The sequence below is a fragment of the Schistocerca nitens genome, chromosome 10 (genome assembly GCF_023898315.1).
Source record: "Schistocerca nitens isolate TAMUIC-IGC-003100 chromosome 10, iqSchNite1.1, whole genome shotgun sequence".
Taxonomy (NCBI): Eukaryota; Metazoa; Arthropoda; class Insecta; order Orthoptera; family Acrididae; genus Schistocerca; species Schistocerca nitens.
This window is the reverse complement of record NC_064623.1, coordinates 128,420,843-128,433,356: the sequence shown is the minus strand read 5'-3', so window position 1 is coordinate 128,433,356 and position 12,514 is coordinate 128,420,843. Positions and strand designations below refer to the sequence as shown.

Here is a 12,514-nt window from a genome sequence, read left to right as displayed (position 1 = left end):
GTTTCTTCTTGCTCAGCCATAAGACATGTTTCAAATTAATGGTCTTTATTTTCAGCTGACTCCGCACAGTGCCATTTTGTGTTGAAGGTGTGAATTAATTTTGCACCTGAAGCTTCTCGGCAGATTAAAACTGTGTGCCAGTTCGAGACTCGAACTCAGGACATTTGACTTTTGCGTGCAAGTACTCTACCAACGGGAATATTACACCTTGTTGGACCGATTTTGTCACCGTGGAATGGGGAGCTTCCTGGATGTGCCTTGTGCCTATTAGCATATGCATGTAAAGAGAGGAAAAAATTATGTCTTTTAAATATTTTTACATTTATTAAAAGAGCTACAAAATTAATATTGTATTAATTTTTATTATTACTATTTTACTAATTGACTAGCTATGGAGAACATTAAGCTTCATTTATCATTCTGATGATTTTATTTTTTACTTGATCTTCTGTCTTCCCATCAAAACAATGTCTATTGTGATGTTCACCTATCCATTTTGCACTAGTTAGGCAAATGTCACCAAGTCCCAAAAGGCAGAGGAATCCTAAAGTCATCGTCATTTTCATCTTCTGGACCTAAGTCCATTCCTTCAAGATCTTTTTAGACACTGACATACCAGTGAACTGTTTTATTGTAGTATTATAATTATTAATATTACTGTTATTTAGAACCAAAGATGTTGAATATCCTTTTGTCTGACAAGCACTGTGTGTCCGTCACTTATCTCCTGTATTCTAAGTGTCTGTTCTGTTTAAAATGTCTAATGTGGATTCCAATTCAGCAAGAAATACAATCCCCCCCCCCCCAACTCTCTCTCTCTCTCTTTTTCTCTCTCTCTCTTTCTCTTTTTGTGGGGGAGGGGGGGGGGACATTACCAGTTGGGAGACTGCTTTGATGTGACCCACCACAATTCCTCTAGGAATGCCTTTTTTGCTAGTCTGCGTTTTGCACTCTTGCTTCGTCCATCATGGGTTATTCTGCTTTCAAGGTAGCAGAATTCCTTAAATTTGTATACTTCCTGATTACCAGTTTTGATATGAAGCTTCTCACCATTCTCATTTCTGCTACACCCCACTGCTTTTGTCTTTCTTCACTTTACTCTCAGGTCATATCCTGTACTCTTTAGACCGTTCACTCAATTCAATAGGTTCTGTAATTCTTTTTCACCTTCACCTTCACTGAGGATAGAAATGTCATAAAAAAATCTTATCATCGATACCCTTTCACCCTGAATCTTAATCACACTCTTGAATGTTTCTTTTATTTCCATCATTGCTTCTTCGATATATAGATTGAACAGCAGAGGCAAAAGACTGCACCCTCAAATTACACCGTTTTTAACCCATATTCTTGATCTACCAGTCTTATTGTTCCTTCTTTTCTCTTTTACATATCATGTATTAGCTGTCTTTCCCTATAGCTCACTCCTACTTTCCGCAGAATTTCGAACATCTTGCACCATTGGATGGGCTGAAAACTTTTTCTAGGTTGATGAATCTTGTGAACATGTTTTAATTTTTCTTCAACCTTGCATCCATTGGCAAGTGCAACATCAGGACTGTCTCTCTGGTGTCTTTACATTTCCTAAAGTCAAACTGATCATCATCTTAACAGACATTCAATTTATTTTGTATTCTTCTGTATGTTATACTTGTCAGTAACTTGGATGCATGAGATGTTCAGATGATTGTGTGATAGTTCTTACACTTCTCTGCCCTTACCATTGTCAGAATTTTTAGATGAAATTTTTCCAAATAGACTGACCTGAATAGTCATTTAGTTGACACTTCCCACCAATGATTTTAGGAATTCTGAGAGTGTTACCTATCCCTTCTGCTTTATTTGATCTCAAGTCTTCCAAAGTGCTTTTAAATTTTTGCTCTAATACTGGATCCACTATCTCTTCCATATTGATTCTGATTTCTTCTTCCATCATGTCATCATCAGACAATTCCGTCCCCTCATAGATGGCTTCAGATCTGGAGTGGATTGATTTTGGGGAAGAGACCAAACAGTGAGGTCATCGGTCTCATCGGATTAGGGAAGGATGGGGAAGGAAGTCGGCCATGCCCTGTCAAAGGAACCATCCTGGCATTTGCCTGAAGTGATTTAGGGAAATCACGGAAAACCTAAATCAGGATGGCCTGACGCGGAATTGAACCATCTCCTCCGAATGCAGGTCCAGTGTGCTAATCACTGTGCCACCTCGCTCAGTCACCAATCTGCTCTCTCCTCTGTGTTTAACAGTGGAATTCCCATTGTACTTAATGGGTCACCATTGCTTTTAATTTGATGGAAGGTTGATTTGTTTGAATGTCTTATACACTGAGTCAGCCCTTTCTTTTTCTATTCCTTCACATTTTTCTTGCACACATTTCACCCTGGCTTCCCTGCCCTTCTTATTTATTTCATTCATAAATGATTTATATTGCTGTTTTCCTGTCTTTACCAGATTTTACTTCCTTCTGTCATTGACGAGTTAAAGTATTTCATCTGTTACCCAAGGTTTCTTCACAGTTATTTTTCTTGCCCCTATATTTGACTGTATGACATCTGTGATAGTCCACTCAACTCTTCAACTGAACAACATACTGTGGTATTCCCCCACTGCAGTATCCACATATTTTAGTAGACATCAAATACATCTCCTCTTTCCTCAGTACTTCAGTGTCCCCCTTCCTTTTACACCAATTGTTCCAAATGGTTCTCTTAAGCTTCAGTCTACTCATCATTACCAAATTGTGATCTAAATCCATTATCTGCTCTTGGGTATGCCTGATTATACCCCCTTCTCTTGTGATCCTTGAACAGTCTTCACTGTTAGTAGCTGGCATTTATTGCAGAACTCAGCCTTTCTCTTCCCAAGCCTATATTATCCTGAACTCTTTCTTCTACTCCTTCCACTACAACTGCATTCTGATCCACAATGATTATTAGATTTCACCTCCCTTCACATACTGAATAACCTGTTTAATACCCCCAATAGGCTTTTTGTATTTCTTCATCTTTTGCTTGTGTCGTTGGCATGTATACCTGAATTAAAGTTGTCGGTGTTGGTTTGTTGTTGATTCTGATGAGAACAACCCTATCACTGAATTGTTCACAGTTATTCAATCTCTGCCATACCTTCCTATTCGTATTCCATTGTACTACTTTCTGCTGCTGTCAATATTACCCAATATGCGTCTGACAAGAAATACTTATGTCCTTTTGATTTCACTTCACTGGCCTCCACTATATCTAGATCATGCCTTCATGTTTCTCTTTTCAGATTCTGTTGACTACTGGATGTTGTATATTATATTTCCATCTCAACAAAGAGACCTGTTTCAGCTTCCTCAGTATATGATGATATATCTTTATAAATAACATGAAAAGTTAGTGCTGTGAGACAGTGAAAATGTTTTCTTCACATAACTGTACACATTTTATATAATGTGCAGTTGCACTGATCACAGGGGTTTACAAATATGTTAATAATAATGATTGGTTTTATTATTTCTAACTGCTGTTTAGTACTTTATGTGTCTGTACCTACTCATAGTAATTTCAATTACTTTTGAAAAATTGTTAACTGAGACTTTTGGACTTCTGTCAAAAAAGTAACCTCAAAGTAATAGTTCCACTACTGGTTGGGCAGACACTGAAAAATTTAAGTAAAGAACACTTTCTTGTCTTGCTGATATTGTTGTACCAACGGAACTGGGCATCACATTACTACTAACAATATAACTGATGAAATTTCATCTGAGACAATATTTTGAAAACTCTTGCATGAAATAGTGACCAATCTTTACTCTCAAAGCTAGCACAGTTCCCAATCATCTTTAACCAGCAGCACGTTTTCTACCTAGCATCTGATTATGTTCAGTAAGCACTATTTACGATGAGCATTACTGTTCACCCGATAGTTTTCTCACCATAAATTGGAACCAATTTATCAATATCCCACTCGGCATGTGGTACATCCATTACAATCATTACAATAGTTAGTGCAGCACAACAAAATGAAAATGGAATACAGAATTGAAGTGCAAGGAAACTTTCAAATCTGGCATCTGTTTACATCTGTCGAAAATGAATTTCACGTTTTGCACAGTACAGTCTGTTACAAATGAATTTCACGTTACTTACTAAATGGCACAACTTCTCTCCATACTGTAAGCCTGATCATTCAAAGATGGCATCTGAGGTGTGGATTGGAGGGACAAAGTTGTTGCCTCATTTCACGACTTCATACTGAATTCCTACTACACTGCAGCCAGGCCCGTAATAACTTCACTGGTACTCACTGAATTGTGAGTGCCAGGTTTATAGCAATACCTTTCTTGCAAACACATAGCAGTCACCAATAAAGTGTGTGCACCAGGCAGTATTAAGGAGCAGTTAGACAAGTATTAGCGCAGCAGGAAAAAGCAAAATGACCCAAGTTCCAATAAAAATGCAAAATATCCTATCCACGTCAGATAATTATTTCCATATAACAGTTTTTCCTAAGTATTGCCTTCTCACTCAAGGTGATCTGTGAATATCAAAAACTAAAGTTGTACCATTATTTACTAATTTAAAAAAAATCAATTTATATCGTACATCACTTACCAAAGCTGTTTAAATATACAATAATTCCTAAATTAATGACTGATCCAACTTTCATTAGATCACAACTATGCACAGCCTTTCAAGTCTGTATTTAGATCACTCAGGAAGTTTACATTAATAATTCAAAAACACCTTGTCAGGAAAGCATGTACTAACAAATTTTATATTCTTGATCTTAAAGATTGAAATCCTCACAAAATCTATAATTTATGAAATATAAATTCCTAGGTAGCACTTGAATATATTAACTCATGACAAATAAAAAGCTTGATGTGCTCAGTCTAGTGTAAACTGAGAACAATGATGGCATATGGGAACATGGTGTAGCATATGGTGTGCAGATATTCTGTCACAAAGGTTACTGAGGTAACATACTTAACTGTTTCTGTAAACCAAGAGTTCCTTATATCAACACACTTAGGATCTGCAACTTCAGATTTACTTTGAACTCACCCTGTAAGTACAGTGTTGTCCTGCATCTGGCACAACAGTTTTAGTGTTGAGTGACAAATCACATCATTTAGCACACAAGCTTCTGGGCTTCAAGGGCAACGGCCATATATGTGCACAGAAGATAATCTCAACACACTGTCACTTTACCTAAGGATGGATGTTAGAGATTACTCTGAAAAAATGGATCAAATGTGCTGACATTTTATATGTCTCGAATCACAGACTCTTTAAATTACAGAGCAAATTACTGTAGTTCAGTACCTCAAAGTTTGAACAACAACACAATCCTAGATGAACTAATAATAACATGAATAAGGATGATAAGAATTATAGAAGATTGCTTCTTACCACACAGAAGATGCATTGGATAGCAGACTGGCACACTTAAAAGAAAAGAAGACTGTTAGGTGTTTTTAACACTTAAGGTGCTGGTTTCTTACACTATGTGATCAAAAGTATCCAGACACCTGGCTGAAAATGACTTACAAGTTCATGGCGCCCACCATCAGTAATGCTGGAATTCAATATGGCGTTGGCCCACCCTTACCCTTGATGACAGCTCCCACTCTTGCAGGCATACATTCAGTCAGGTGCTCGAAGGTTTTGTGGGAAATAGTAGCCCATTCTTCACATAGTGCTGCACTGAGGAGAGGTATCAATGTCAGTCGGTGAGGCCTGGCACGAAGATGGTGTTCCACAACATCCCAAAGGTGTTCTATAGGATTCAGGTCAGGACACTGTGCAGGCCAGTCCATCACAGGGATGTTATTGTTGCGTAACCATTCCGCCACAGGCCGTGCATTATGAACAGGTGCTCAATCGCGTCAAAAGATGCAATCACCATCCCCGAACTGCTCTTCAATGGTGGGAAGTGAGAAGGTGCTTAAAACATTGTTGTTGGCCTGTGCTGTGATAGTGCCATGGAAAACAACAAGGGGTGCAAGCCCCCTCCATGAAAAACATGACCACACCATAACACCACCATCTCCAAATTTTACTGTTGGCACTACAGACACTGGAAGATGACGTTCACCGGGCATTCACAATACCCACAGCCTGCTATTGGATTGCTACATTGTGTACCATTATGCGTCACTCCACACAATGTTTTCCCACTGTTCAATCGTCCCATGTGGATGCTCCTTATGCCAAGCGAGGCATCGTGTGGCATTTACTGGCATGGTGTGCAGCTGTTGAGCAGCCGCTCAATCATGAAATCCAAGTTTTCTCACCTCCCGCCTAACTGTCATAGTACTTGCAGTGGATCCTGATGCAGTTTGGAATTTGTGTGTGATGCTCTGGACAGATGTCTGCCTATTACACATTACGACCCTCTTCAACTGTCAGCAGTCTCTGTCAGTCAACAGATGAGGTCGGCCTGTACACTTTCGTGCTGTATGTGTCCCTTCACGTTTCCACTTCACTATCACAATGGAAACAGTGGTCCTAGGGATGTTTAGGAGCGTGGAAATCTCTCACATGCAGACATATGACGCAAGTGACAGACAATCACCTGACCACGTTCAAGGTCCGTGAGTTCTGCAGAGTGCTCCATTCTGCTGTCTCACGATTTCTAATGACAGCTGAGGTCACTGATATAGAGTACCTGGCAATAGGTGGCAGCACATTGCACCTAATATGAAAAACTTATGTTTTTGGGGGTGTCTGGATACTTTTGATCAGATAGTGTAAGTATCAGCCATTACCTGTGGGCAGGCTGAAATCTGTGGTGTTCTCTTTTTTAACTTGGAATTTCAAAATATTTGTGGGTTTATTGGTCTTTCCACTTTTAATAAACATGTTTTGGTATTGCTTGTGAAATCTGAATAAGCAGATGAAACTTCAAGTTAATAGTACAGATTTTGTCACAACAAACAAAATGAAAAGGAATTCTGGTACTCAGATACATAAACAAGCTCATTAACTTTCTGTTCAAATTTATTTTACAGCCAAATTACATTAAAAAGAAACATACAAAAGACAAGATCAAGGCAGAATTTAGCATTCATTGTGGAGTGCAGTGTGATACAACCATAAATATATAGAACAATGAAAACAATATTTGAGAAAATAATGTAATTGGGTAACTAAAAACTCTACTCACCAAGCAGCGGCAGAACACACACACACACACACACACACACACACAGAAGAAAGTTATAATGAGGCAACTTTTGGAGCCAGTGGTTCCTTCTGCAGGCAGAAGCATGGAAGGGGAAGAAAAAGGGGTGAGGGAAAAGGTCTGGAGAGATCTAGGAAAAGGTGTAGATTTCGGGAAATTCACCCAGAACCTTGGGTCAAGGGAGACTTACCAGACAGTATGACACGTGCTACCCTTTCCCCTAGACCTCTCCAGTCCTTTTCCTTCACCTGTCTTCCTTCCCCTTCAACCCTTTTGCCTGAAGAAGGAGTGACTGGCCCCGAAAGCTTTCCTAATTATAACTTTCTTTTGTGTGTGTGTGTGTTCTGTCGCTGTTTGGTGAGCAGATTTTTTTATCCAACCAATTAAATTATATTAAATTATTTTGTCTGAAATTATAGAGATACACAATACAACATTATTCACTGGCCTCACATGGTAACACAGTACCTTAGTATTCTGCTAGATACACCATCATATCCATGAAAGTCCTTAGTCTTCAGTGATTTATCTGTTGATTCAGTCTCCCCCTTGTCAGTATTTCAGATATCAGTCTCGGAAAGCCATTTGCCAAGGGAGTTATATGATCCCCTGTGTAAACTTATGTTTTTATTTAATTCACCAACTATGTTCAGAAATTGATTGTTAAGTATTGTACATATATCTGACTTATCTGTAACGGAAACATTTTTTTCTGTGTACTGATTTTATATCTTTGACCTTGTGCTGCCAATCGGACACTTCACAACTGACCATACAGTTTTAATTGTATCCTGTGAATTAGTTATTCTATTTGTCTACCACATACTCTTTACCTTCCTAGTAATGTGTACTTGGATTCATTTCCTTATATACCGTGGGAGAATCATTCATTAAAACACAATCTGTGAAAAGAATATGATAAACATGTGCAATAACTCATCTTCAAAAAAATCTAGAATTACTACTGTTTCAGATGATGTGTAATATGAATCGCCATCAGATACTTCATTTTCATCATCTAAAGATTCATCAAGGATGTTGTAAGTCATTTACTCAAGATATTTCTTTCTTCACTGTACATTTTGAACACAAAACCAACATAAGAGCCCATAAAATGCCTGAAAGAGAGAGAACTTGAATGACAGCTTTCACCTATGAAGCATTAGACAATGACAAAGGTTTCAAGAATGAATTTTTTCAGTGATGCCAATACTGCCATCTAGCAGTCACAGTAGAAATTACAAAGTCAACAGCTCGGTTGTGTTCTCCACAAGCCTGTCACTGCTTGTAGTTATGTCGGTAGCTTGTATACATTCTCACTACTTGAATATTCATGGAGATTGAGTAAACATATCCCCAGTGTGGGGACAACACAATCTGAGAACGACATCTCAGGGTGGTCTGTATTGCTTATATTTGAATCCCACTACAAGTGTAAGCAGAGTTTCAAGAAGTCTTTTATTTGGCGTGCATTGAGAATGTGAACAACTAGAGCTGCAGAAATTCTGTTATGGAAGCAACCATTAAGTCAGTGCCTACCACAATTTCACCTTGACAGACTAAGAATTACACTGAGAATTACACTAACTTAGCATACAGTCTACAAGGAAAACCTGTAGGTAATATGAGATATGAAGAACAAGTCAGATGTGGTGGGAAGACATCTCATCAAAGGTAGGTGTCAGAAAATTTGTTAATACCTGCAAATATATAGCTCTTGTTTTTATGTATTTTGTTTTACATATCTAGTCCCGTAGGACCAGATTGAGGAGCAAATCTTCATGGTCATGGAATGTGTCAGTATATGAAATTACAACAGAAAAATAATAATAGATAAAATAAAATGTTTATGGATCGTAAAAACATGACAAGCTGTAAGTTCATGCAAACACAATCAACAATATAACATGGGAATCAGCTTAATTTTTCAAAGAACTCCTCAGCAAAATAGAATCAGCGATACGTGATGAAACTCTTCAGCTTAGATTTGAAAGCAAGTGGATTACTACTAAGATTTTTTTAATCTTGTGGTAGCTTATTGAAAATGGATGCAGCGCTACACTGCACGAGAGTCAAGGAGGTGCGATTCAAATGCAGATTGGGCTTCCACATAGTGTAATCCGAGTGAAAGCTGCTAATTATTAGGAACAAGCTGATATTGTTAACAAGAAATGACATTAAAGAATATTAATATTAAGAGGCCATTGTCAGAATACCCAGACTAACGAGCAGGAGTGGGCAAGAGATTTGCAAATTGACACCATCTTGCCTGAACCTCTCATTTCTGAGCTAGAAATACCCCTTGAGAATGGGAAGAGTTATCCCAAAATGTCATACCATATGTCATAAGTGAATGAAAATAAGAAAAGTGGACTACTTTTGTGTCAAACTATCACTATGGCAGCATTAAGTCTTTGAACAAGATCCTGAACATGGGTTTTCTGCAACAGTTTTCTATCTATCTGAACATTCCTTGTAATTAAAATATCAAGTTGCATTGCATTGTGTGTTAGAAACTGTAAAAACTGAGTCTTACTTTGATTTAGCATTAGTTTATTTTATACAAGACATGAACTTTTGCCTTGCACTGCACTGTTTGAAACAGTGCTAGTGTTGCACACATCCTTTATTATGGGGGTTGTACCGAAAGTAAGGTTCCCAATGAGCTACAGCCTCGAGGGAAGGTTCTAGGCTAAATCTGACAACAGTGCTGTGCGCAGTGGTTCCCCCACTCTTGAACCTGCCCATCTGCGATTCGCTGCATCGTTCAGTGTTGGCTTGGCAGCCATCAGAGATGGAAGTGTTGATTGCTGCTCCCGCCAAGTGCAAGGTTAAAGCAGTACACCTGTTTCTCCACGCACGGAAGTTACTGCCCGTGGAGATTCATTGGCAACTGACTGAGGTTTATGGTGAAGAGGGCATGTCCATTCAGCACATCCACAAATGGTGCAGAGCTTTTGCTGAGTGTCTTACAGAAATTCACAATCAAGAACGGAGTGAAAGATCACCGGTTTTGGATGCAATTGCCCAGAAGATCAACAGTGAGCTGCTAAAAGATCAGAGGGTCACTGTCGGTGAACTTGTTGAACGCATTTCTGATGCTTCCCATGGCACAACTGAAAGAACTTTAGCAGAAACATTGGGTTATCGCAAGGTGTGTTCTCGCTAGGTCCCCCAGGTGCTGACTGATGGACACGAGGAGCAATGTCTTGACTGTGCTCACAAGTTTCTTCAACATTGTGAGAGGGAGAGGCAACAAGGAGAAGTTGTTGGACTCTGTCATCATGGGAGATGAAATGGGGGTGTTTCATTACACCCCCGAAACAAAACAACAATCTCGTCAGTGGCGTCACTCTGGTTCACCACCACCAAAGAAATTCAAACAAACTCAGTCAGCAGGAAAGGTTATGGCAACTGTGTTTTGGGATTTGAAGGCAGTACTCATGGATTTCATGCAACCTGGGACAACAATAAACTCAGACAGATATTGTGAAACATTGACCAAGCTCCGGCGAGCAATCCAGAATTGCCCTAGAGGATGACTGAAGGAAGGAGGGAGCAGCGCTTCTTCACGACAACGCTCTACCCCACATCGCTTGTCAAACACAGCTTTTGAAGAAAGTAGGCTGGACTGTTAAGCCCCATCCCCTGTACAGCCTGGACTTAGCACCCAGTGATTATCACCTCTTCCCCAAGCTAAAGGAACACTTAGGTGGCAAACGCTTCAGGAGTGATGAAGAAGTCAGAGTAGAGGTCACACACTTCCTCAACGGGTTTGCGGGAGACTTCTTCGATTTAGGAATATAAAAGCTGGAGCACCGTCTTCAAAAGGTGTGTCAAAAAAATGGAGACTATGTTGAAAAATAAACAGAAGTGTAAGTTTTTCAATTATGTATAAATTAATAACAATAAACAATGTTTCTATTTGTAAAAGGTATGGGAACCTTACTTTTGGTACAATCCTCATACTAAACTAGTGTCATCAGCAAACAGAAATATTTTAGAATCGCCTGTAATGCTAGAAGGTATCTCATTTATACAAATAAGACAGAAGTGCCCCCACCACTGATCCCTAGGGCACCTCCACCCCCATTTAACCATACCTCACTCAGACCCCATATCAGAGCCATTCTCAATAATGTGGAGAATGATCCTTTGCTGTCTGTTCTTAAAGTAAGAGGCTAACTTTTGGAGCCACATTTTGTGATCAACACAATAAGATTTATCTCAAAACAAAGATGATGTAACTCACCAAACAAAAGCGTTGGTATGTTGATAGAGACACTAACAAACACACACACAAAATTCAAGCTTTTGCAACCCCCGATTGCTTCATCAGGAAAGAGGGAAGGAAAGGGAATATGTGTGTGTATGTGAGTGTATACCTGTCCCTTTTTCCCCCTAAGGTAAGTCTTTCCGCTCCCGGGATTGGAATGACTCCTTACCATCTCCCTTAAAACCCACATCCTTTTGTCTTTCCCTCTCCTTCCCTCTTTCCTGATGAAGCAACCATGGGTTGCGAAAGCTTGAATTTTGTGTGTGTGTTTGTGTGTGTGTCTCTATCAACATACCAACGCTTTTGTTTGGTAAGTTACATCATCTTTGTTTTTAGATATATCTTTCCCACGTGGAATGTTTCCCTCTATTATATTCAAACAATAAGATGTCTTACTTAAATAAAAAAAATATGTGTAGGTTTGAAACCTTTGGTTTAATTCATCCAGTATCTAACAGAGAAAAGAGAATATATCATTCTCAGTTGTTAAACCACTTCTAAACCCAAACTGTACATTTGACAGCAAATTGTGTGAAATGAAATGATCAATTATCCTTACATACACAGCCTTTTCAGTAACTTTAGCAGACACTTATGGCATAGAAACATGTCTAAATTTGTCTATGTTATCCCCTTCCCCGATTTATACAGTGACTATACTATTGAGTACTTTAACTGTTTAGGAACTGACCATTCCTAAAGGAAAAATTACAAATGTGGCGAAGTACATGGGTAACATGTGCAGCACAGTGCCTTAGTATCTTGCTAGATACACCATCATAGCCATGAAAGTTCTTAGTCTTCAGTGATTTGATTATTCACGCAGTCTCCCCCTTGTCAGTATCATGGACATGTATTTCAGATATAAGTCTCGGAAAGCCATTTTTGAAGGGAGTTATGTGATTCCCTGTAGCAACTTAAGTTTTTATTTAATTCACCAGCTATGTTCAGAAACTGATTGTTATATACTGTACATATATCTGACTTATCAGTAACAGAAACATTTTTACTATGTACTGATTTTATATCCCCGACCTTGTGCAGCTGACCAGACACTTCACAAT

At 38.9% G+C, this 12,514-nt stretch overlaps 1 protein-coding gene across 1 annotated transcript in view; it reads left to right on the top strand.

Annotated features, from left to right (window-relative positions):
• The window catches only part of LOC126210190 (CARD- and ANK-domain containing inflammasome adapter protein-like), a 145,198-nt gene extending 144,852 nt beyond the window's left edge, over positions 1 to 346 (top strand). Inside the window, exon 8 of the mRNA XM_049939366.1 lies at positions 56 to 346. Coding sequence (XP_049795323.1) covers positions 56 to 93 — 38 coding nt within the window. The 3' untranslated portion in view covers positions 94 to 346. The remainder of the gene's footprint in view (positions 1 to 55) is intronic.
• The last annotated feature ends 12,168 nt before the right edge of the window (positions 347 to 12,514 follow it).